The sequence below is a fragment of the Mytilus edulis genome, chromosome 5, assembly GCF_963676685.1.
Source record: "Mytilus edulis chromosome 5, xbMytEdul2.2, whole genome shotgun sequence".
NCBI lineage: Eukaryota > Metazoa > Mollusca > Bivalvia > Mytilida > Mytilidae > Mytilus > Mytilus edulis.
Window position 1 is genome coordinate 85,573,237 of NC_092348.1, and position 27,915 is coordinate 85,601,151.

General features: G+C 30.9%; 1 protein-coding gene across 4 annotated transcripts; it reads right to left on the bottom strand.

Annotated features, from left to right (window-relative positions):
* On the bottom strand, window positions 1–27,216 carry LOC139525531 (rhophilin-2-B-like). Of its 4 annotated transcripts, none has more exons than XM_071320929.1 (16): window positions 27,023–27,215; window positions 20,047–20,162; window positions 19,167–19,295; window positions 18,563–18,638; window positions 17,799–17,876; window positions 17,332–17,450; window positions 16,357–16,412; window positions 16,024–16,076; window positions 15,407–15,556; window positions 13,468–13,563; window positions 13,014–13,170; window positions 10,820–10,939; window positions 10,052–10,172; window positions 9,245–9,398; window positions 7,144–7,293; window positions 1–5,743 (listed from the first exon to the last, which is right to left on the bottom strand). In XM_071320929.1, the coding sequence occupies exons 1-16, from the start codon at window positions 27,089–27,091 to the stop codon at window positions 5,396–5,398; spliced, it is 1,992 nt and encodes a 663-aa protein (XP_071177030.1). In that variant the 5' UTR covers window positions 27,092–27,215; the 3' UTR covers window positions 1–5,395. The 4 variants fall into 4 exon arrangements, with proteins under 4 accessions (XP_071177030.1, XP_071177032.1, XP_071177033.1 ...); XM_071320931.1 differs by lacking the exon at window positions 16,024–16,076 and adding an exon at window positions 16,094–16,146; XM_071320932.1 differs by lacking the exon at window positions 16,024–16,076 and having other exon boundaries at window positions 16,304–16,412; window positions 27,023–27,216.
* Window positions 27,217–27,915: the final 699 nt, after the last annotated feature.

Consider the following 27,915-nt stretch of genomic DNA (forward strand, 5'->3'; position numbering starts at 1 on the left):
TCACATTGTAAGTATTTATTTATTGCTTTTAATTGCTTTAACATCACAATTTTGTATACATGAATACTGTGATCAAATATATATGTAAATATTCAACATAAAATATCTATTTCATAACAACCTCTTTAACAATATGTGACAATAAATCTAATAAAATTTCACAGCTTATTGGGATGTGTATGTTCACACACTTCACAGACATTGGGATGTGTAGGTTCACACATATTTCATTTGCTTTGATTAATACTTTAAATTCGTTGGAAAGCAACAACTGTGTTACACTGTGTAGATATCAATTCACATGAAAATTTATCTGGTTTCACTACAAGTAATTAGATGAAATATAAGATAAAATTAAGCACCTGTTTGTATGTTAAATATACGTTAAAAATGTACACAAAAAATTAAGTTTTGTCAATATTTTGATTATTTGTAATAAAATTATAACTAGCTTAATGCTTTTTAAAAATGTTTTAAAATAATGCAAAAAATACACATGGTAAATAAACTACAAGTTACGTTTTTTGATTTTGACAAGTTTTAGAATTCAGCAATTATTAACATCACATTACTCAATGTTGCTTGTTCCTACAGTTTTAAATAGCTACTTTTTTGAATTAAATTACAAATGTATTTAAAAAAAAAATTGTAAAAGGAAAAGGACAAAAGATACCAAAGGGATATTCAGACTCATTGAATTCGAATCTAATTAACCTGCATTATACAAATTAAACAATTCACAACCATCAATGTGGATAAAAAAACACTTTATTAACCATATTGTATATATAGGGCCAGTGTTCTACGCTGGCCAATTTACACTCCAGTTAGGCAGAACCTGACATAATATTTTTTAACCCTGATCATACCACAAATGACCTTCACAGTGTTTAATTATAAAATTCAATTGACCCTGTTGACTTTAATTTATTATTCTGGTTATATGAATTGCCTATTTGCCAGTTTAGGTTCAACATATTTTATTTGGAAGATAAGCAAAAAGCATTAGACATAAGTTATAACAACATCATAGAACTGTTATATACTTTGTCAAATTTGTCTTTCATTACCTTTAAATTCTTTATCATGGTATTCCCAGATATCCAGTATCATCCACTTTTAGCCCCATTAACAGGACTACCTTTCAAATTTCTTATATAATAAAATCAACATTGTTTGTCAGATAAATTAAGTAGAAATAAAAAACATGCTGAATTGTCCTAATAAGATATATAAATAATGTTCATACATGTAAAAAAATATTTTTGAATTCTTATCTACTAGTTATAACTTTAATTCAGAAAAAAATGACAACATAACAGCAGTATTTTATACTGTGTGCACAATAATAAAATTAAAATAACACTATCTTTTTTATTGATGTTTGGACGTAAAATAATACAAGTTTGATTATCAAAAATACCATTGTCTATAAATAATGCTGATAAGGTTATTTTCAAGTGCCTTTCTGTGTAAAGAAAAAGATTTATTGGCTGAAACCCTTATTCATCAAATTCTAATTATTTCAGCTTATATAAATACAATTTGTTTTCTAATGTTTTGGGACCAATACTGCAATAATTCTTAATTTGAGGCTTAAAATACAGAATAGTATCGACAGAAAATCAACTTTCTTTTACTTACAAATTTCACACAGAAAAGTAACCTTTTGTCAAGTAGGTTCGTTCAAAAGGACCTTTCAACTGTAACATGTATGTGATCAAATTCTTTTCGTCTTTTACACAGAGAAGCTTTTAAAATACAAGATGGATATAGCTAAAAATTATCAAGAAGAAAACATTTTACTACACAATTTTTTGGATGGAATCATAATGAAACAAAAACATGCATAAAACAATCTTATATACTTTCCTAGTGCAAATAATGGTTATACACAGTGAGTTTCTCTTAAATTTAATTAGTGTACATATGTGTTGTACCACAAACTATATATGACTGCTTACCTTAACAAAACAAACATATGCACCACAAATCATTAAATAAAACATGATGGTATCTATAACATAACACGTGACAAAAAGCTCTGTAGAAAGCATTAAATAAATCTGATTAGTTTATGTCAAAAATAAAATGTTAACATTTATATGTGAAAGTTTTCGTAAACAAAAACTTTTAAATTTACGATTGATTTGAAGATTTAGATAGTCTAGATCTTCTATTTTGATTATTCCTGAATAAGGTTGCCTCATTTGAGTTTTATTTAGTTTTTATGCCTCTTAAGAATCTTAAGGATTTGGTGTACAAGTAATTTATTTTTTTGTACGACAAAACCAATATAACGCTAAGCCATTTGTGAATATCCATTCTTAAGAATGTTTATTTATATACTGTGGATTCATTATTATTTGTTGTATACCAACTTTCGTGGATTTCGTGGGTACAGGTAAACCACAAAATTAAATGTCCAACAAATGACAAATTTTCTATAGGTTTGTATGCAGACTTCTGCAAAACCACTAATAAAATATCCAAGAACATTACAAGTTCTCCTTTATCCAAGAAAAATTGGTACCAATGAAAATAAATGAATTCACAATATGTAGGACTAACAGTAACAAACCAGTGTGAGCAAAGTTATAATACTATCTATCTGAGTATACGTGTATATAATAGAAATATGAATAAAATATATTTATATATTGCATAATATCATAAAATACAGTGAAATTGTTTTTATTTAGGAACTAACTAATATAGTAATTAAACTAATACGGCCAATACACTATGGCTTTTAAAATTATCTATAAATATAACATTTTTTAACATAATGTGGTTAAGTATATTTCTGGCTTGGCAAGTACCAGTCTTTATATATATAATAAACCCTGTGATTGCAATAAAAATCATTTATGAGTTAATAACTACAATACTAGTTGGTAATTACATCCCTAATGTAAGTCTGTTCATTTATCACTATATCACAGAAAAGCAGAGACCAGATGGACAATGAAAATAAATGGACTTGACTGTTAACTACATTTCATGAAAAATATATAAATTACTTCTTTAATGAAAATCTGCCCTAATCAAAGCTAAAACTGCTTATATTGGTATGGACAATGTTAATGTCATTGTAATAATAGGTATGTCTATAGACCAAAAAAAATGTATGGTTGAACCTTTATAATACATAGATAAAATATATTAGACTCTAATATCCATCATTGGAGTTATCCATAGCACATCATGTTTTTCCTTATCTATATATTGAAATATGTATTGTCAAACTTGTATGTTAAGGTTGGAGACATACTTTATATTCAATCTGTCTGATTACGTAATACATGTAGTATTGAAATAATAATTTATTTCATAAAAAACTGAGACAGAATTAACAGTACACATCATATGTTTACAGAAGTACTTGCAGAACAAAATTCTTGCAAATTAATGTATTAACCTCAGTCCTTTGCCTCTTTCTGTAAAGGTCAAGTAAGAATCTTATACACAGCTTTTATCACTTCAATTATAACTTAATGAATCTATCATCTTTCACAGATTTTATCTAACTTGGGTCTAGTAAGTAAATTATTTATTATAGTGACATGTGTAAATTATGTACAGATTATAAACATATAATATATGATAAATATTAATACACCTGGCCCAATGGACCTATAAGTCACCTTAATGTATTCTGTTTATATATGTATTAAAAATTCGATACATAAGAATCAAAAATGAATTGAACCAACAGGAATTTTACGGGGACTAACAAATTACTTGTTCCCAATTCTATGCCTGAAACCCAAAATTTCTCACAAAAGAAATAATTTAACTCAGTGAAACAAATACAAAATATGCAAAACTTAACAAATTACCAACCAGCACACAAACATGATAAAAAAGCACAAATATATATATAGCACTGATGTGTTATAAAAACTAGTGATTTTTTTCATTTGACACAGGGGAATTTTGATTGTTCCATGGCACAGGATCAATGTAATATATACAATACTAGTGATGTTACAAATCATGTGCTAAGTGTATCATTGCAAAAATATATATACAAAGCTGACATTTTAAAACAGTGCTAAAATTATTGAAAAATATATAAGTTTTAAATGGAAAAAAAAATCAAACAACTGAATAAGATTTTTTTCTCTCATTATTACAGTACAACATTTTTTTCTTCTTAAACCAATGCAAAGAAGAAGAAAACTTATCGAATCCTCTTATAAGGCTCTGTTAGACTTAAAATTTTTAACAAATTAGACCTTTTGCCATCATTTTCAAAGAATGGCATTTCAAATCAATCTTCACAAAGAAGCATTCATTCGTCAGAAGATGATAGAACAAACAACTTTATACGGTTTTAAAAAAAATTGTCACAGAATTTAAAAGAAATTATAGATTTTCAAATGAATATTCATAAAAGACAAACTGTGTATAGTTTTGTTGATATAATGGTAAAGTTATTGCACAGTTAGAGATAAATGTTTATCATTGATGAATAATGGCAGTATGTATCTCTGTTTAATTATGCTTTTTCAGAAATATTTTTTTAAAAAGATGTTCTTCATAATGTTTTTGGTTTTAAGGTCATATTTTGTATTTTAGGACAATCAACATTTCATGCATGGACAAGCTCTGCAAAATGTTACTCTTTGACCATAGCTATTTTATCTGCTATTATAGAACATAACATAAGCAAATATTTATTTATACCACACTTTGTTTTAGATAAAACTGTCAATCCAGAAATAACATTATGACCAAATAAAACCCTTTCTGGCATGAAAGTAGAAATTACCCTGACTGTATTATTTTATACTCCAAATCTACATTTATACACTTTTGACATCTACATGTATTACACATTTGACATTTACATGTATAACTCATTTAACATTTATATCTAACTTTCTACAACTATACAATGTGCAATCTATTCTATGGATTTCTGATTACTAGTCTAAACATAGGTATAAACACAATGCTGTCTTTGGTATACAGTTGTACTCATTATTTTCTTTTGATCAAAATGAACAATACCATAAACTCAAAATACACATAATACAATCTAAATGTAGTTACTTATTTCTCTTTCCAAAAAATGTAAAAATAGAAATGCATTTACATATAAACATTGAACATGCAAATTTATCTTGAAAATAAAATATTTGATCAACACTGAATTTATCTTAATTCCCAAAAGTATGTCTGACTAATTATTAAACTTCATTCTTATATCTCTGTTATAAGAAACCAATTGAGAAACATTTTAAAATGGAAAGTAAAAAAACTATATTTTGGCAAAAGATCATTAGCAAAGTACTTTTTTTCACTAAAGATAACAATTTTTCGACCTGCTTAAAATAATTTGAGTTTATAAGTGTGTTATCCCACCAATATTTAGCAGTATAAAAAATTATCTTAGAAATATTTCTCCATCTTCTAACTCTTTACTCTTTTCAGGCCTGTCTGACTTTTCTTTTGAACCTTTCCTCATGAAAATCCACGGAGCACTAAGTCTACTACGATTACTTTTAATACTGTGACTAGACAAACTGTCACCCTTCATGTTCATTGGTGACCTTGGGGTACAGGGTGATGATGACCCTCGTGAGGAATCAGGGACTTCGAGCGGTGTTGTCAGTCTCAGTTCTAATGAATTGCCACACTGTCTAACATAATTAACAACCTCTTCATGTTTAGCCCACTTAGTATCTCTGCCACAAACAGCCACTACAAAATCACCAACCTTCAATCTACCAGCCTGAAAAACACAGTACCAAATATTTATAAAACTGGATGCTAATATTGTATTAGATTTATTACTGGTTTCCGACATTGTGTAAAAGTTATGACTGTTACTGATTATGTGACACATTTTTTACTGGTTACTGACATAGTGTTAAAGTTATGAATGGTACTGACAATGTGACATATTAGATCATATTACTGCATGGTTACTGACATAGTGTTAAAGTTATGAATGGTACTGACAATGTGACATATTAGATCATATTACTGCATGGTTACTGACATAGTGTTAAAGTTATGAATGGTACTGACAATGTGACATATTAGATCATATTACTGCATGGTTACTGACATAGTGTTAAAGTTATGAATGGTACTGACAATGTGACATATTAGATCATATTACTGGTTACTGACATAGTGTAAAAGTTATGACTGGTACTGACAATGTGACATATTAGATCATATTACTGGTTACTGACATAGTGTAAAAGTTATGAATGGTACTGACAATGTGACATATTAGATCATATTACTGGTTACTGACATAGTGTAAAAGTTATGACTGGTACTGACAATGTGACATATTAGATCATATTACTGGTTACTGACATAGTGTAAAAGTTATGAATGGTACTGACAATGTGTCATATTTTTTACTGGTTACAGATATTATGTAAAAGCTATGACTAGCATTTTATACTGTGTAATATTTATGACTGATTGTTTCACAATGTGCTGTATTTATGATAGATAATCAACATTACACATTCTTTTGATTGGTTACCAGCATTGTTTGGTATTCAGGCTGGATTTATTACTATCACAGAGAGATACCAGCATTGTTTGGTATTCAGGCTGGATTTATTACTATCACAGAGAGATACCAGCATTGTTTGGTATTCAGGCTGGATTTATTACTATCACAGAGAGATACCAGCATTGTTTGGTATTCAGGCTGGATTTATTACTATCACAGAGAGATACTAATAACTGATTTAAAGCATGGTGCAATATTTGACACACTTGTTCAATGGCAATATATAATATCTATGACTGCTATAATAGTATTGAATAGCTAATAATATGATATACATATCACTTGTATAACAACTTATATCTTTTCCACAGCTTGTTGGTTTATGGTCAAAATATACAGTTTTTAGATAACTGTGAAAGTTCATAATTATATTGGTACTTTTTTTTGTGTTTTGAACAACAACGGCTTTAATATCATACACAAGAAGTTTTCTACGGTTTCATTATGTGTAATTTATATATCCTGAATTAAAAACATAAGAAAATTCAAAGTATCATAGATATTTTTAGTTTTCCTTGTCTTAACAGTTTTTTCAAGTTATTTTTTATAATGTGGTAATACTTAACAGATATTTTATATATCAATACACTAACCTCAGCAACACTCCCCTGTTCTATCTCAGCAATCCTAACAGGACAATCTCCTCGAACACTAAAACCAAATCCTTGCTCATGATTCTTCTTCAGAATTACTGTCCGTGGAGCAGACCACTCATTCTTAGCATTAAATATTGCAATAGGACCCTAAAAATTCAATGTATAGTTCATTATTAGCATCAAATATTGCAATCAGATTATTATTAGATTAAAATATTTAAAGTGTATTCTAATACAACAACGTTTGTAACTTTCATTGGATAATGTCACTAATTTTCATGGCATCAATTGATAATTGATGCTATGGAACGTATGCACAAGGGTAGACAACATGACAGATTTTGAATACATGTTTTTACGTTGTTTTCTGTCAGTTTCATTAGAATGCAGATAACAATATTGTATTTTAAGCTCTGACGGCATCAATTGGTGATTTGATGGTCGCAAACACCTGTTTACTGTCTCGGCTAACGCGTCATTAGTAAACTTAATTTGCGACCATCAAATCACCAACTGATGCCGTGGGATCTTAAACTAGAGGCTCTAAAGAGCCTGTGTCGCTCACCTTGGTCTATGTGAATATTAAACAATGGACACAGATGGATTCATGACAAAATTGTGTTTTGGTGATGGTGATGTGTTTGTAGATCTTACTTTACTAAACATTCTTGCTGCTTACAATTATCTCTATCTATAACAGTACTTTCTGTGGAAAATGTTATTGAAAATCTTCAAATTCTCAGAAAATTGTTAAAAATTGACTATGAAGGGCAATAACTCCTTAGGGGGTCAATTGACTATTTTGGTCATAGTGACTTATTTTTAGTTCTTACTTTGCTGTACAGTTTATCTCTATCTATAATAATATTCAAGATAATAACAAAAAAACAGCAAAATTTCCTCAAAATTACCAATTCAGGGGCAGCAACCTAACAACCGAATATCCAATTCATCTGAAAATTCCAGGTCAGATAGATCGTGACCTGATCAACAATTTTACTACCTGTCAGATTTGCTCTTAATGCTTTGGTTTTTGAGTTATAAGCCAAAAACTGCATTTTACCCCCTTGTTTTATTTTTAGCCATGGCGGCCATCTTGGTTTGTTGGCCGATTTACCGGACACATTTTTTTAACTAGATACCCCAATGATGATTATGGCTAAGTTTGGTTAAATTTGGCCCAGTAGTTTCAGAGGAGAAGATTTTTCTAAAAGATTACTAAGATTTACGAAAAATGGTTAAAAATTGACTATAAAGGGCAATAACTCCTAAAGTGGTCAACTGACCATTTTGGTCTTGTTGACTTATTTGTAGATCTTACTTTGCTGAACATTATTGCTGTTTACAGTTTATCTCTATCTATAATAATATTCAAGATAATAACCAAAAACAGCAAAATTTCCTTAAAATTACATATTCAGGGGCAGCAACCCAACAACGGGTTGTCTGATTCATCTGAAAATTTCAGGGCAGATCGATCTTGACCTGATAAACAATTTTACCCCATGTCAGATTTGCTCTAAATGCTTTGGTTTTTGAGTTATAAGCCAAAAACTGCATTTTACCCCTATGTTATATTTTTAGCCATGGCAGCCATCTTGGTTGGTTGGCCGGGTCACCGGACACATTTTTTAAACTAGATACCCCAATGATGATTGTGGCCAAGTTTGGTTTAATTTGGCCCAGCAGTTTCAGAGGAGAAGATTTTTGTAAAAGTTAACGACGACGGACGACGACGACGACGGACGCCAGACGCAAAGTGATGGGAAAAGCTCACTTGGCCCTTCGGGCCAGGTGAGCTAAAAACAATACAGTTATCTCATATCTTCAATTCTAGAAAGTCAATCAATTTTAGATGATACAGTACTGTTATTATGCTTGTACTCGTAAAGTATATTTCCCAACAATTATCTTCATTTCTATAAAAGCTGTAGCATGCAAACATAAACTACAGTTAAACCTGCTATATAGATAACCTCTGTTAAAAAAAAACTGTCTATTCAGGTCACCTTTTTTTATGCTGTGCATTTTTAATCCCAATGCAAAAGTCACCTTTAAATGAAGGTTTCACTGTACAAAACTATTTGCTTAAACCTACCAGTCTAGCGAATATATCTTTGACCTTGACACTTTTGAAGTCTGGTGTAAGTGTTTCTAATGTTCTCTCTGACCTGGGGACGATGGTCTGTGATAGAACAAGATCTAAATTGAAATTATCTTCTTCTTCTAGTTCAGAAAACTTCTTTAAACATCTATAAAAAAAATTGGGTTATAGATCATGGTTGAATTTTTGAACAGCATATAGAAAAATCTGCAAAGATATCATGGCAGGTCCAGCACCACATGTGGCACCCATTGTGTTGCCCACATAAGTACAAACCTGATGATAAGCCTAGAAACAAAAGACAGGATTAATGTTACAACATTTGAATATATCGGTCATCATCTGTGACACACTCATTCCATAATGGTCAACCTACTCATAATTGTGTTAAAAAATTTCAACTTTACCATTTGGAGGTGTTTGAAATCGAGATAGGAAATGCAAGCTCTGGAATATTGAATATCCACTGGGAGATATATACTCTATATACTCCATATGCAGTTGCTGCTGGAATGTTGCTACATAGAAATGAAAAGCTCACAATTGGGAAGCTGAAATCATCTCTTTATGTGGTAAAGTTTTCTTCTCCACCGACCCTTTATACTTTAACTGTTACAGTCCAAATAAATTTAATCAGATTACTAATTCAGTCCTGGACCCCTGCTTTTGAATATGTGTTCTAGGATATATGTAATGAAAGATAAATATGTTTACGTTCTGATGTAAATTATACATACTATCGTGAGAAGTTTTCAGTATATCAAGAAAGGTGTCAATATTTTTAATGTAAATTATACATACTCATCATGAGAAGTTTTCAATATATCGAGGAAGGTGTCAATCTTTCTAAGTTGTTTACATAAATCATGTAGACGTAAAGCTTCTTCGTAGCAGTTCAATGATTCTTTCAAATGAGCTTTCCCTAAAAATAAAGAAAATAAAAATAATAAATTGCTGTCCTATCTTCTATAAAATTGAGAAAGGAAATGGTGAATATGTCAAAGCGACAACCACCCGACCATAGAGCAAACAACAGCCGAAGGCAACCAATGGGTCTTCAATGTAGCGAGAATTCCCGCACCCGTAGGTGTCCTTCAGCTGGCCCCTAAAATATCCCTAAAATATGAATATATAGAAATAAGAAAAAAAAACAGCACAATAAAGGATGAACGGATGGCAGATTGGGTAATGAATTGTAAATTTTTACATGCATATCAGGAGGGAAACATGTTAACATGAGAATATTATGAGACCAACATTTTTATTGAGGTCTACAAGGTAACAATCAACAAAAAGATATGTTACCTTATTACCTGAACACATTATTCTGAATCTTGTCTGACTAGTCTTGCTCTAATTCCTAATTGCAGCATGCTTAGCAGAGAAGCAGCAAATACTAATTTTCAAGTTTTTGTTCATGTTCGTTGTTCTTTGTCTGTGATTGCCTGTCGTTTTTATTGGTTTTTATTCCGAGTTGGGCATTGTTGTGTGTGGTCTGTTATGATGTCCACTTATCATGAGGATTTACCAAAATTTCAGTTTTTTTTTAAATATTTAAACTAAACCTACCTATCTGAAGTCTTTCTTCAGGACTACGTGGGATTTTCATCTTGCTATTCTCGTTTGTATCTTCTTCTGTACTGAGATGAGCAGAAAGGAAATACTGAAGTGAATATTCATCCTCTACATCTGTAATGTAAAAACATTGTTTATACATGGGAGTATACCAACTGATCGAAGATATTTCAATGAACTATGTATACCCTTGTAAAGAAATAACCAGGGATTTCAGTATTTTAGCATAAATCAGGCTGTTGGTTGTCTTTATTAAATTGTTTTACAATTTGTCAGAAACAGCCTTTTACAACTTGTTATATAGTATGGGTTTTGTTCAGTGTTGAAGGTGGTTGAGTGCTTTATAATGGTCTATATCCTCTAACTTTTGTCTTTGGTGGATAGTTGTTTCAATGGCAATCATACATATCCTTTAATTAGAACATTTTCTTCCATATTCATGTTTCATGAGACTTTTGATATGCAAAATTTTTGAATGAAATATTGCCAAACTTTACATTCTTCCAAGTCATAAATTTCTATGATTTGATCTTTATTTAACATTTAACAGCTGCCAAAACAATATTATGTAGCTCTGGTGATGAAAAGCTTATACATAGATTGGTATCAAACTTAAAAGGAAAACTAAATTAAATTGTACTGCTAGTACTGTTGTCAAAAAAAATTTCACCTATGAGAAAAATAATTAACAGTTTAAATCTCAAAATTCATATATCTCAATGCTGAACATATGATGGCTACATTGATTTTTTTGTGATATTTGAGGTATTTATAAGCAAAGTACAGTACATTCCGGTTATTTGCATAGCCTATTTGTCAGACGAAATTATGCAATAAAGCGGAGTATGCTTATATCCGAAATGCCAAATTACGGAGTCAAATAACATCGATAGTGCAGATCAACAAAGAAGGAAGATGAACGTCCATAGTCCACTTACAACATATTGAATGCTTATTTATTCTAATAAAAGTTATTTGTCTAGTGTCATACATTTTATTTCATTGTGTATTCTTTCAATAAAGATTATAAACACATTTTGTTTAGTTTATTTATGTACCGATTTTTCCTTTACCTGAGATACGAAAATAAAATTGTTCTAAAAATAGATTTGTTTCTATGACCCAGATGTACAAATTACATTGTTACACCTTGTTTAAAATAAACTGTTTAACAATACTACACAGTTTATAATCATTGTAAACAATAATTGTGCAATGAACTGCCTTTGATATTCAGTATTTACCGATTACACAGTGATGTGACACTGTTACTTTAACACCGCTAGTTTCGTTTATGCAAAGCAGTTCACAGGTGATGGGGCCATGCACGGGTTATTTGCTGGACACGAGTGTTGAAAGTGAGAAATATATAATAATCAGAAGTTAATTTTCTTTTAAAAAATATTAAAAAGAAAAGATTAATGTATAAAATTCTTCAACCATATATAAAAGCCCTGTAATATTTAACATAAATGTAGATCACCCAAGCTGAATTACAAGATTACACATTGGATAATGATCGATAATTAGCAGGCGTTAATGTTTTAAAAATTCACCCAAAATGGAATCTATGAACAATGTTTGAAATCCAATCAATAATTAACACCTTTTGAGATAGAAGATCATAGAATGGTTGTGTTTTTACAACAATCAGCTGATTGACATTTTTATGACCTCGAGGCTTAAAATAGAATATGGGAAACTTTACCTGTGTACACATCGAGGACTTTTTTATAATCATATAAACACGAAAGATACTGTTTTAAAACTTTATTTGAATTACACACAAGTAAATGTGAAATAATAATGAAAATTATGATGCATTCAAGTAAAATATACTTACCAAATTGCCGTTTCCAGTCAAAAATCTCGTCAGTTTTAACAGAGCATATCTAGCTGGCGATTATTTTCTATGCAATAAACCGAAATGCCACTTGTAAGGCTATGCATATAACCGGACAATTTAACATTAGGTGAATGGGAAATGGTTTCGTGCAGGAGAAAAGTATGCAATTAACCGAATTATGCTATTAAGCGGTATGCAATTAAGTGGAATCGACTGTAATATAAAGAGTACAAATGTTAACATTTTTTATTTTTTTTTAATTTTCAAAGTTTCTTGCCAAAAAATTAAATAAATATTTCATCTACGAAACCCTCATTCATATATTTTGACTGATTTTCTCACCATTAGGATCTAATATTGCACAAGCCATATTGTGGTGAGCCAGAGCTTTGAAATACTCATGTTTAACTTGAGCCATTGATATCCACGAGTAAGGTATGTAATCCTTTACTGGGTCAGAGGACATCAATAATGCTGTCTCTTCATAATACACAGATACCTGTAAAAAATTTACAAATATAGCTATAAACAAAGAAACATGAAAAAAGTACAAATGAAGCCATAAATACAGACAACTCAAATGTAGGGAAACTAGATTTTTTGAAAACACAAGTAACAGGAAAGTAAAGTCATTCTTAAATATGAAGATTCCAGACAAAAATGTTGAACTGGTAAAACTGAAAATGCAGATACCTTAGAATAAGATAAACTGTTATAATTGAACAAAAGGTTCCTAATATTAAAGTTACTTATAATTCATCAATAAATATTTCTAAAAGTTGAAAATATGTCTTACCATCATGGCTTCTTGAGCAGCTTTGATATAAGGCACCATTCCATCCTGCAGATCCTTCATAACAAATCTTTCAAATACACATTCTTGAGCTTGACACTGAAATTATAACAATGAATAGGATACTGTTTATACATAATTAATCGATACCAAGGCTATCATTATATATTGATAAATTGATTGGTGTTAAACGCCACTTCTAACACTCTGTTGATATTTTTTGGTGATCAGTTTATATTGACGTGGGAAATAGATGTTTCTGGAAAGAATCACAGGCCTTTGGCAAGAACTAACAATCCTTTTGAATTAAGATTGGAGTTGAATGCACATGTGGGATTTGATCTGACAACCTTAGTGTTGACAGGCTAGTGATACAGTAGTTAGACTAATTAGACCATGTGGCCACCGAGGTCGCCATCATTATATAGGAATACTATTTACAGCAGATTCCAACGAGTATGAAGCTAAATGTAGATTATTTGGTTAGCTTCCTTGCTAGCTCAACCATGAAATCATTATTAGGTAAGGTACGTCAATCCTTTGGGTGGAGTCAATAGTTAAACAGAGAACCAATCAGAACTAGTGACAGAATATAAACATTGTAAAACTTGTTTTACAAGTCAGTTTAAAAATAAGTTTTCAATCTAAATTTAAAATTTATTGATAAGTATAAGATCATTTACAAGCATGTTGTAGGTGTGTTTGATTTGCCAATTTTATTTCAATCAATTACTCTGTTCATTTATAAATCCAGTTATGTGTATGTATAAGGTTAATGACCCCTTCTGTAGCCTTTGAATTACGAATGTTTCAAACTGCAATAATATAAAAACAGCAAAGATAATGAATAAAAGAGATGGGCCATTTTGTACATTTACAATGAGGAAACTTCGATCAAGCATTATTATTTGTAGTTTTATTGCATTTAAAAGTTAAACGGGATTTTGTGGCAAATAAACCAAGATTTTTTGTAGAAAATCCACAGATATTTTTGTTATAAAATTTTAAGCATAGATTACTCACTGGATTTTCTATGATGTGCTAGCGTTTATTGTTTACAAAAAGTCCTAGACAACCGTTAATGTAAATTAAAAAAATTTGTCCGAAGTTACGAAATTCGAGCGCACCCTAGAAGGTGTACTTGAATTGGTCCATATATATATTTGTTTAAACCAATATCTAAATTTATAAACTTGCTTTAATGAAATCATTGCTAGCACTGCTTGCAAAAAATCCTCCATATATCAAGTACTAAATTGCCAACAATGAAAGTGCAAGGGGAAATGCTGTGGATTTTCTATAGAGTTTCAATTTGTTGAGCATTGAATCAACACAAGGGTACATCATCCTTGAACAAAACATAAACCGTAACTCCGCTTCTAATTTATTGTAATACATAAAAAAATTTAATTCAATCAAAAACTATAAGAAATGAAATTTAATTTGCAAAGTTGTTTAGGGAAACCTGTCAGTTGTATGAAACATACATATTATAAACAGGCCATTGATATGAGTGTTTTCATTGGATGATGAATTGTCCTCCCAATTTTGAGGTAATAATCATTTCATGGTTGAGCTAACAAGGAAGCTAACCAAAGAATCTACCTATAGCTTCATACTCGTTGGAATCTGCTGTAATATATAATGAATCAATACCTATGTTACTTGTCCTACTTATTATATTATCTAAATTGATTATCAATGTTTTGCCATCAGTCATATGACAGATATCTTATTAGTAAGAAATATAAAATAGAATAGTCAATCTAGGCTTGTCCTGTATATGTCTTTTGAATTATTTGAGTTGTTTGGTTGCTGTCTCACTGTTGTGTGAACCAAATCTCTATTTATTCAATCTGATATCATGTTAAATGAACAAGATTGAGTGAAACAGCTCTGCATAAATAAAGGCCTTATTCGTATAATGAGAAGCACCACCTACCATCATGAGCTGTACTAACATTGTCAATGATTCTGGTTGCATGTCCATACTGGGAGGGTTTGTGAAGTGATTGTGTATGTACCCTAATGTTCCCGCTGCCAACTGGAAGCTCTTTATAGCAGATTCTATTCCAGATTCCTTTGTTCTATCCTAAAATATACCAAATTCTTAAATTTACTCATTAAAAGACTATCATTAACACTAAGTGACATTCAAGGCTGTCAGATGCATACTCAGAACACTATATTTACTTGCCTGTCTATCAAACAATCGTAAGGAAACCAACATTATTGTCTCTTCATTTAAATCTGTGTAGTTGTAAGTGTATTTTCTCATTATTCTGACAGTTACAATCTAACTAATTCAATTTTATATAAATTGCTATGATTTTATAAATCTTCAAAAATATGAAATTTGTTGCTATAATTAACATCATCAATTATGACAAATAAGTTGTCTTTGTATATAAAAAGTACCTTGGTGCATGTATATTGAAATGATTTTGTATGAAGCATCGATATCAAACAGTACAAGTCTTCTATCATTTGTTATTAACAATAGATATAAGAAGATGAGGTATGAGTGCCAATGATGCAACTCTCTGTCCAGTCACAAACCTGTTTACAGCCTATCTGTGTATATAAAGCACCAATATTAAACAGCACACTGCCTTTCTCAATAACAAACCTGTTTACAGCCGATCTGTGTATATAAAGCACCAATATTAAACAGCACACTGCCTTTCTCTATAACAAACCTGTTTACAGACAATCTGTGTATATAAAGCACCAATATTAAACAGCACACTGCCTTTCTCTATAACAAACCTGTTTACAGACAATCTGTGTATATAAAGCACCAATATTAAACAGCACACTGCCTTTCTCAATAACAAACCTGTTTACAGCCAATCTGTGTATATAAAGCACCAATATTAAACAACACACTGCCTTTCTCAAATCCTATTGTCTTCTGTGTGTTTGGCACACCAGTTAAGGAATCATACCTGAATGGACAGAAAACATAAAATTCATTTATTTTTGTAAATTTTTCAAAATGTTTGTTAAAGTTTATTGTACATTCTTATATGACACTCTTCTTTGGCTTTGGGTACAAAGCTATGTTCTAATTCCAATAAAACATGGGCTGCAAGTGATTGACGTCACAATTAAAATTGCAACATCAGTTGAATTTTGAACAAGGCTGGAGATCAACATGGACATTTGTGTTGGTGTTGCTGGCTAGGAAATTAAATAAAATCATTCTAAAAGTAAGTTGAAAAAGTATCTGTTCAATTTTTTAACGTCAAACTGTATTTTTTTTATAACGTGTTTTGTTCATCAAATCATAATGGATGCCTTTTGAGTGTGAATTATAGGTCCAGTTTGAAGTACAAATGTTCAAAATTGTCCTATTAGAATCAAAATAATTCTATTGTGTCATGCTCTATGCCTATTTTAACATGGGTAGGCATTATATTTGTGAACATTTAACACCTCGCTAATGCTCGGTATTAAGATATTAACAAATGTAATGCCTACCCATGTTAAAATGGGCATAGAGTATGGCATGAAAGAATTATTTCTTAACTATACTTCATATACCTGTATGAAACAGACCATGTTTTTCTTAAAGCTATACATTGTTAATTCCATGAATATCATATGACCTGAAAACAAATAATATCGAAATTTGATGCCAATTTTGTTTCCTAGTAAAATGTTACTTTCCTTATTGTATAAATAAAAACTGATGTAACTGAAACACTAACTTATTCACCTGTAATAAACAAGGAACAAATTCTATATGAGAATATGAGAAAGACTGAATGACTTAATGAGGTTAACAATAAAATTATAAATTTTACCAACTTAAAAACTACAGAAACATCTTTCTCTCTTTAAAAAAATCTATCTTTTGCTTACCAGTGAAAATGTAAGCCAGTCATCTTATCAGAAAATCTTTTCTCCACATAATACAACTGATTGACATACTCTGTTAACAATTCAACTCCTTCTTCATTTCTCTGGGGAGTTCTTATAGCCTGCAACAAATATCATAATCAGCATTTGTAATGAGTTACATAAGAGCAATTGCAATAAGCTTTAAAGTTTCAGTCAATTTTTTTAAACAGTATATGTACATGTAAATCTAATAATTTAGTGAAAAATCACTCTACTAGTTTGGAGTGATTCATATTGAAATTGGGCGGTTTTTATCCTGTCAAACATTGTATAGAATAGACTGACTAATATTTCAGATAACACCCATTCACTGTGGAAATTCACGATCAGAATTAACTTTTAATTGAATCACCTCACATGTACAGTGTATAAAGAGTGATGTCAAACGAACTAAGGAGCAAATATATAATTGTCAAAGAGATGTATACCTTTCTAAACAGTAATAGTTCATCAATCTCTGTCTGATAAACAGATCCATCTTCACTGTAATGTTCCAATATAAAGTCCTGCAATACAATATACTTCTACATAAGTTCATTTCATATTTATTTTACATGATTTATATTTTCCAGGATTACAAAAAATTGAAACAGTAAGTCCTGGCAGTGCTTGATGGAGGTACCACGATCAACAACCTAATTAAATTGGCAAATATTCTGTTCATTATTAGATAAAAGTTTGAGTCAACATTGCAATAACTGTATGCCATACTTTAAAATTCAACCTAGATAATTGCTTCCCTATAAACTGAATCTGATTAATAATTACTGTACGTTCACAGTAGATCTACAACAGGAGTTTATCCAATCACACCCCAGACACCCACCTATTAACGGCTATTTGGAAAAGGCCTAAACAAGTAACTGTTTAACATTCATATGATATCACTTCTACAGTCTCAGTCTTATTTCCTATGGATTTTGCTTCTTTTTTTTTGGGGGGGGGGGGGATTTACATTTCCAAGTCATGTACTGTAATTTGTATTTTCTTATTTTGAACACTTCAATATTGGGTTTCTTTCAAATACTATTTTGTTTTCTATGCAATGTTAGTATCGTCTTATTTCTTTTCCTTTATTCTTATTGTGATATTCATTCCTACCCTTTATGTGTTGATTAGAAGATGTATGTTCCATATATAGTGATTTTGTTGGCTATTTTAATTATAAGTATGTATTGCATTATTTGATTACCTTTATAGGTATTTCAATATCACATTCTGTTGTTTCTTTCAGTCCTAATGGTATCATAGGTACATTACTGGTACAGCTAAAAAACAAAATTAAAGATCAATTACAATCTAAATAATCATCAACTTTTTCACAAGATAAGAGTAATTCACTGTTTAAATTCATTTTCACATTTAGAAGTGTATAGTTACAAATAAATAATCATAGGTGTCATTGCAGAGGAAATTGTTTTAGGGAGAGACTTGTTAATAAATCTATTTGGCATTATTGGACCTACTGTTTAAAAGACCAGTCTTCAAATACTACTTTAAAATATTTGAAGGTAGAACCGAAAGATCCCCAACTGTATAGCATTGTTTGTGCACCAACAAATATAGGAAAGCTTTAAAGCAGAGGCATAAAAATTGAATCTCTTACATAAGCCCAGATAAATGAAATTGATAAAACTGTAAAGTTTTAAGTGACATTTTTAATACCTGATATAGGCTAAATGCACATGTATTACCATTTAGTTGCACGTTTCTTTTCATCTGATTGTAATTTTGTATTTCAAGGTTACAATCTATATTAAACATAATGTTGTACTAATATTAAGATGTATACATACTTTTCATGCTGGTAAACGATGACATTGCTGTTTAGATCTGAGAGTTCTTCTTTCAATAACTGTATATTAGAATTAAAGAAAGATAACTCCACAGCCACCAACTCCTTTAGTCGTTTGTTGCCTGTAGCCCTGTAAAACAAATTATAAGTGTTATGTACATAAAGGACCTTAGGTGGACGAACTATATATAGCTACAATCAAAATTTTCATCTGAACAAAAATTTCCACTGGACAGTGTTCTAAGAATCAAAGCATTAAGGGCTGTAAAAGCAATTGCTGCCTAGTTAATATTGCTGTGTCTCTTATTTTTCATCCACATATATTTGTTTGTCCATAAAAACATTGAACTTGACTATGACAAAATCATTGACATTTTTTCTGTACGAAATCAGAGGAGCATGCTTCTGGTGAACCATATGGCTTTCACAATAGATATGTACAGAAGTCATCATTAGAAAACTCTCAATAAATGTTTTGGTGGATTCACTTTTATTGATAAGTGAATAAAGTAAAACATCAATTATATTAGTATGTATGATCAGATACATCTGGGTTGTGAATCACAAATTCTCATTACATTCTTTAGATGCTAGTTATGACCTCTATTTCAGTGACTGACTTAGCCAGGGAGAATTTTCCCATGTCTATTTTTTTACTGACAAATCCCACATAATATATTGGTACATATAGTTTTAATTTGGATCCATCCAATCAATATTATTATAGAAAATTAATCGGGAGAAATGGGCATAAAAAATGTCCAATTCTTACAACTTTAAAACTATCAAAATTACATTCACATTCTACAAGTCAGGATCCGTTAAATTAGTGCATTTTACACTTATTTTAGGTTTTTTAGCCCCAAAAAGAAAAAAATTACCTAAAAAGGTTCTCTGCTCCATTTCTCATACGTAGTTCACGATTGATCTGATCATTGAGTTTAGATCTTCGTGATTGTAACTTCCCTCTGGCAGTAGAGATCAAAGGATCTGACCCCTGAAAAATTAAACCATCAAGCATAAAACATGTTATATATATACAAATTGATGATTGTGACCCTTAAATAATTTAAATTAAATGGTCAGTAGCTTATATTACTACAATTTTACATTGTCTCAAATTAATCTGTTGATCTTTGGTTCCCTGGACTGACTATGAAATGGAATAAAGGTTGGATTTGACAGTCGGATGAGCTTGTATGTCAAACATTCCTTATTTAGATAGGAAATGTTTTACATGTATTGATAACAATCATTCCATGTTTAAAATCAAATCTAATGTGACATTTAAAATTCAATAAATCACATTTAAAATTGTCAAAATATTTTTTCTTCATGCAATGATCAGTAATAAAATGTCACAAATATCTTGTATTTAGTTTCATAACATAAGTATGAATAAATTATTTTCTAATATTCTGATTTTTCCTTTTTTTTATTGTAAACATGTGAATAAGCCAAAATACTTTTCCGCCATAAAACTTTCAAAGCATCTTATTGGAGATTTAGAAATAAATACATTGTATGTGGGAACTGAATATGTAATTTCACTAATTACAGTTGATCTTGTCATTATTGACAATAAAGTTCTCCGACTGAATAAATTTTAAACAATTTAATAACAGTCCACATAAAAAGGCCACAACATTTAAATTCCCGCATACCAATTCAAAAGTGAATTTAACGTGATTAGTGAACCATGTCAAATACTATTATATACAGATAATAAAGACACACATCATGTGTAAAAAAAATAATTAAAATATTTTCCCTTTTAAAATAACAGAAATACCTACATTATGATTATTTATACATCCAATGATTAAATCTATATTATCCATCAGATTCGTCAAATAATTGTATAACCCATCATGTAAAATTATGGGATAGATAGATAGAAATTGCCGTGAAGTGTTACAATCCAAAGACTAATGCTTGTTAAGTGTGGTCGTAATACTGACAGTTTTTGCCTGAGGATTATAACGAATATTACTACCTGTAATACATGATGTTGCAGAAGGTTGACATTAAAATTCAACCTTGAATTAAACATGTTTTTATATAATGACAAACTATCAAATAGTTTTTATTCTCTCCTGTTTCCACCAAAGTCACCACTCACAATCATAAACATTCATATTGTATGCAATAAAATCCATGTTTTCACATTTTGTATGTCAAAAAACATTAAATCCTGCAACATAACTGCAAAATCTTTTATTTGATAAAAGTTAATGTGAGCAGAACTTGCTGCTTGCATGCAAGAATCAATTTTTATAATGTTGAGACGCTGTAGAAAACATTGATGAACATTTCATCACATAATTTTCATGAAATAAAATTAAGAATGGAAATAGGGAATATGTCAAAGAGACAACAACCCAACTAAAGGCCACCAATGGGTCTTCAACGCAGCAAGAAAATCCTGTACCTTAAGGTGGTCCTCAGTTGGCACCTACATAAAACTGTGTACTAGTTCAGTGAAAATGGAAGTTTCTGACGGTGTATGTTACACTGTTACAGGTACCCTTGGTCAAAATAGAGTCTTGTTTCTGACAGCATATCTTGAAAACAAGAATGTGTCCCCAGTACACGGATGTCCCATCCGCACTATCATTTTCTATGTTCAGTGGACTGTGAAAATGGGGGAAAATCTCTAATTTGGTATAAAAATTAGAAAGATCATATCATAGGGAACATGTGTAATAAGTTTCAAGTTGATTGGACTTCAACTTCATCAGAAGCTACCTGGACCAAAAACTCGAACGGTTTACCAAAACTTTAACCTGAAGTTTGGACAGACGAAAGGACGAACAGATGCACAGACCAGCAAACATAATGCCCATAACCACCATAAATGAGACATAAAAACATGACATGTTGAATAACATACTTTTTTCACAGTCCCTGCTATTGAATTCACTATATATATGTTGCATTATGTTCTTCAGTTCATTCTGCTTAATCAAAAGGATTGGACAACTTTTAGATAATTAAGACTATGAAAAGTAAAATATAGACTGCCAGAGCCTCAATGATTTGTGTGTGGTCTTTAACCCTTTCATGCCGAATGTATCCTTTTGGCACACCCGCACGCATGCCGAATGTATCCTTTTGGCACCCCCGTGTAGATGCCGAATGTATCCTTAAGGATACATAGATTTCTATTTTTAGACGGTCACAGTGCAAACAGTAAAAATAACGTTTAAACATGTTTCTTGGCCCCGTTGCTCCATGGATGTTATGATAAACACCAAATGCATTCGATATTTTAGTATCGGGCGTAAAAACACTGTTAAAATATGTTTTTTCAAAGATTGTTCAGAAAAAAAAAACTCGTGAAAAACAAAATGGCGGAATCATAAACAATCGTTGTACGTATATTTTGGAGTTGTGAGAAGGATATTTGTAAAACAACCTGAAATCGAGACTTTGATTATCGCCATCAGGTGCACGACTGTAAATAATTATTTCTCGTTGCCGTTTGACAGTCAACCTTTCATTACCGATTGAGTCAGAGTCTTTTATCATCGTTATAGACACTCTCAGGAGTCTGTAGTGCTACAGGTTTTATTTCTTTTCATTGAAAGGCTGTACTGCAGTATGTAGGTCGACAAAACGAAAGTCCACTTTCATTAAAAATAGAATCGGATATTGACAAAATTGACAGCTGAGTCTATAAATAGTGCAGTTCATAAAAACACGTGTTGTTATATCTCATAGATTTATTATTGGCACTGGCTACGGTTACATGGAAATGTAACAATAATGAAAATATTATTATTACGTTGGAGACTAATTGCCGGAATGCAAAGTTGGGTAAGGAACCGATTAATTACGAGTGTAACAATAATTATTGAGGCTACGGTTACATTGCGTTATTGTTACATGAAAAACAGCAATGTTCGATGGGACTAGTAATATGTACTAAATAATAAAAGTTGAAGACATTATCTTATATTAACAATACATACAAGTATAACATACAATTTTTTGATTTTTTTTATAGTACGTCCTCCATTGATTCTGAAATCGGACCCGGACATCTCTTAAACTGAGTTTTACTATGCGTAGTGTTGTGTGTTTGTTTTTTCTACATTGGCTAGAAGTATAGGGGAGGGTTGAGATCTCATAAACATGTTTAACCCCGCCGCAATTTTGCGACTTTCTCAAGTCAGGAGTCTTTGCATGGCCTTTGTTAGTCTTGTATGATTTTTTTAATGTTAGTTTCTTGTGTATAATTCGGAGTTTAGTATGACGTCCATTATCACTGAACTAGTATACATATTTGTTTAGGGGCCAGCTGAAGGACGCCTCCGACGGGCGCGGGAGTTTCTCGCTACATTGAAAACCCATTGGTGACCTTCGGCTGTTGTCTGCTCTCTGTTCGGGTTGTTGTCGCTTTGACACATTTCCCATTTCCATTCTCAATTTTATACATGTATACAGAAGTTCACAGTGTTAGTTCACAGTTAGCAAACTTTGCTTTTGATGTATCAATTTTTGGTAAGTGCGTTTGTATAGCTGTATGAAATTTGTGTCTTGATACTGTGTCAGTTTCGTTTCAAACGCATCCCATGCAAGATTTAAATTTTTCACCCAAACAAAATTGGTAATAGGAATCTCTTCATCTTTTGTTCAAAGTATAGTGACAGTAATACGAGTAGGTGTGCAGTTAAATACTTAAAAGTGAACAGTTTTCTCAGCCCGAGTTTTCAACAACAAACCATTGAACAATATTTTTCGCCTTTGGCACTACTAATTTGAAGTAGTATCTTAAAAGAACATCAAATCCATTAATACCTAAAACTATTTAAACACCATTTGTTGAATAAAAATATTTATTATTTATTATTTATTATTATAACAAGTATTATTTAGTAGACATGAATGAATTAAGCAACAAAACTATATAGAAGATTTAAGTTTAATAAATCTAGCGTACATTGCTGTTTTTCGTGTAACAATAACGCAATGTAACCGTAGCCTCAATAATTATTGTTACACTCGTAATTAATCGGTTCCTTACCCAACTTTGCATTCCGGCAATTAGTCTCCAATGTAACAATAATATTTTCATTATTGTTACATTTCCATGTAACCGTAGCCAGTGCCTTTATTATTTTACATAAAAATGGTTTCGAAAGATGAGACAATATTCTGCAATCTTATTCGTTTTTTAATCGAGTGTAAATTATTTTCCATGATGTATCTCGTCTTGTGACAGAGGTTTTTAAAAGTCTTGTTCAGCATACAAAAATTTTAAAAGTTGTTTTGAAAAACAAATAATGTTGACAGAGAGTATAAAAAAATCCTGAAAGATGCCAAGATGATTATTTTTATGTAACAAATTGTTTTCTTTCTGATTTAAAGAATGTCAAAGAAGGGAAGTGACAAAAATTCTATTTGTTTTAGAAGGGAAGGGAAAATTATTTTTTTCAGAATTAGAAAGGGAAAAAAAATGTTGCTGAATTAAGGGAAGTGATTTTTTTTCCCAAAAGTGAAATAACATAAGGTGTTGTCTGTTGCTTTTGATTAATCATGTAGTATGGAACATTGTATTAAAAATTCAGAGAGATTTACACTTAAACTAGAGTTATTGTTCAGAAACTAAATGTCTTCGGATGCCACTGATGACGACAACATGATGCCATTATACCTGAAGATAGTGTAAATTTGTAAAATACATTGAAAATTATGGCATAAATAGATTTCCTTGCTACAGACTAGGACCAATGTTGGATTTGTTTATAATGCAAGGTTCAATTGGTTTTTATAACAGAAATTATGCTAGGAATTCATTTATCGTTCTTATAATTTTTGCAACAGTTACATTGTATTCATTGTATTTGTTAAGTCCTTGGATGCAACCCAATGATGTAGGATATTCAAAAATTAAGGATTTTTTAAAAATGATAGTATTTTTTGTTTGTTCATGTTTTAATGTCATAATGTGAAATTCAATTACAAATTAAAAAGTTTAACAAGTCAAACTCATGCTTTTAAAATTATTGATTTACACAGTCATTGACAGTCAGCATCGGACTCTTAATTGTAATACAACATATTTTTATCATAATCATGATAATGGAACACTTTACAATCCTTTAGTAGTTTAAATTAAAGTAAAAACTCAAATATTAACTGTTACTTGATTATCTAAAGAAATTATATATCTTAATTTCAAATTCATTTCATAGTTTTATAATCAAATCAATTAGTACAGTTTACATTCATAATCAAAAGATGCATGTTGCATGGTCTATAACTGTGGAATTTACAATTTCTAGGTCATTAAAACAATTTCAGTTTTAAACTTTGTCCTCTACAAATCTATATTCAACATACTACAAAAACTTGTACTAAATTTCTTGTTGTTGATGCTGCAAATCATCAATCCCAGTTCATAACTTTTGAATTGAATTTGACACTTAAAGGGGTGTATGACGAGGGGGGTAGAACTAGAAGGGGTCCTAATCCCGAAATCCCTCGCTTAAAAACATGGATCCTGAGGTCCCGATATTAAAGAAATTTAAATCCGACATCCCGAAATTCTGAAACAGAATTCCGGGATCCCAAAAGGGTCAATCCCAAAATCTTGAGCTTAAAAACACCTGATCCCGGAGTCCCGATAAAGGTCCTACCCCTCCTCTATGACTGTAAGAAAAACTTGTAACAAAGTTACCAAAACAAGAAAATGTCTCTTGTAACATTGTGATGCAGATAGAAAAAACTTCAACACTAAATTAAGGCTGACAGCTGAATTGAAGTTATCCATGACTAAAAGGAGAAGCCATGCAGACTTGAAATTGGAATTTTTACAAATGACAATTCATGAAAATTTTGGTTATTCTTTATTGAAATGAATTATTGAATATATCTACATGTATATATAATTACATTTGTATATCAGCCTTTTCAACACTTTTTATAACAATGAATGTAGGAATGAAATGTTTTGAGTCACGACACATGTTTTTTTTCTTGAGTGAGTTCCTTGTCATGAAATTTTCATCTAAAATGGAGATCCTGAACATTTAAATATGGACTCTGTCTTCTTTTATAGGTAACACCTGCCTCATTATCAGCATGACAAATGTTGAGGGGGGAAAACAAATATGTATTGCAGAAATGAGGGGGGTAATGGGAGTACCTTCATAACGAATAACAATAAAAATTCTTGCCAAATGACGTAAACAATTTTTTAATGCAAGACGATAAAATGTACATTTTCTTTTAGATGAAAAGAAAATTGACTGATTTTAACGAATCAAGTTAATTTTTTTCCTAAAATGACGGTAACAATAATTATTTCTTCCTCTGACGAATCACGATACGGATATTTTGACAAATCACATTAAAATTTTAAACCAATTTGACGCTAACAGTAACCGAAAATGACCACTTGAAGCCTGACAATAAAGAGCATTACTACCCTTAGTCCATTCAAAATAATATGACGTCTTGAAAGGCTTTTTTTTTGCTTTGATCGACTATAGTACCATCAGAAATGTGACTAAAGCAAGTCTATTGCAAATTCCAATACACCTTATCGCTATTCCCGCTTGACCCGAGAATCTGTCCCGCTTGAACTTTTGACGTCATACAACAATCTCTTTTCCATTGTGGCGTCAGATATTTTCTTTTATGACGTCAAAATTTTACGGGAACTTGTGTGATGTCCAGTAATGGCGGACAAATAGCGATAAGGTGTATGTTATTGATACAAATATGTGATAAAAAATTCACTGTTTTGATATCATTTTTAAAACAGACAATACATCTATTTCATGCAACGAGCAGGTGAGTGTATAGGTAGATAAATGTGTAAATTGTAATTCATAATAGATTAGAAACCTTTCTCTTGCTTTTGTCTTCACTCTTGGGTGTGACTGGGGTCCCGTTTGTAGTCACTCCATTCATCATGACAGGCGTGAAACATAATCCACTTCACGGTAACATTTTAGACATCTTCCTCTTTCACTTGAAACTTTATCTCTAGAAACCAAAGGCAAAAGGTGTGACGTTAACTGTATACAGGATACCAGATCAGAATATAGGAATCCAGTCAAAATGTAAAGGACAATATGTGTAAGTTAGTCCCGTAAAGTTTGTACTTTCAAATCAAATTATGAGAAATTATTGCAAATTTTAGGACGCCTAAGGGCATATAAATTTACAAACAAGAAAATAAATGAAAGACACACATTGTATAGATCATTTTAGAGAAAAACATTCATTAAACATTATTTTATGAGAGCAAGCTGGGTGCAAGAAAGATAACTCCAATCTATATAGTCACTAAAAACTTAAAAGAAACTACTAGGCGATGAGTTGAAAAACATATTTAATTGTAACTTTTTCATTGCTGAAAGACATAAATTTATACCTGTTCATATCAGCGTTGACTGAAGTACATTTTGTATGAAGCGCAGAAACGCTTCATTCTAAACATGTGCACACGGTCAATGCTTTTCACCCCAATGTTATGAAGTTACGAAAAGAAGCATTCAATACTTATAATTACGTTTTTTTTTAGCTAAAATCATGAAAACACGAATTTTATCAATTTTTTTTTATTTAATTCACTTGTGTACTTTTTTATGGGACCTGGCCTTTAGTGAAATAAAAAGTTTCAGTCAAAAGTTTCAAAGTTTTAAGTTATTTCAATCAGGAACATATACTGTTCCCAGTTTCAATTTGGTAAATTTATTTTAGTTTTCTAGTTTTAAAACTTATGTTCAGGTATT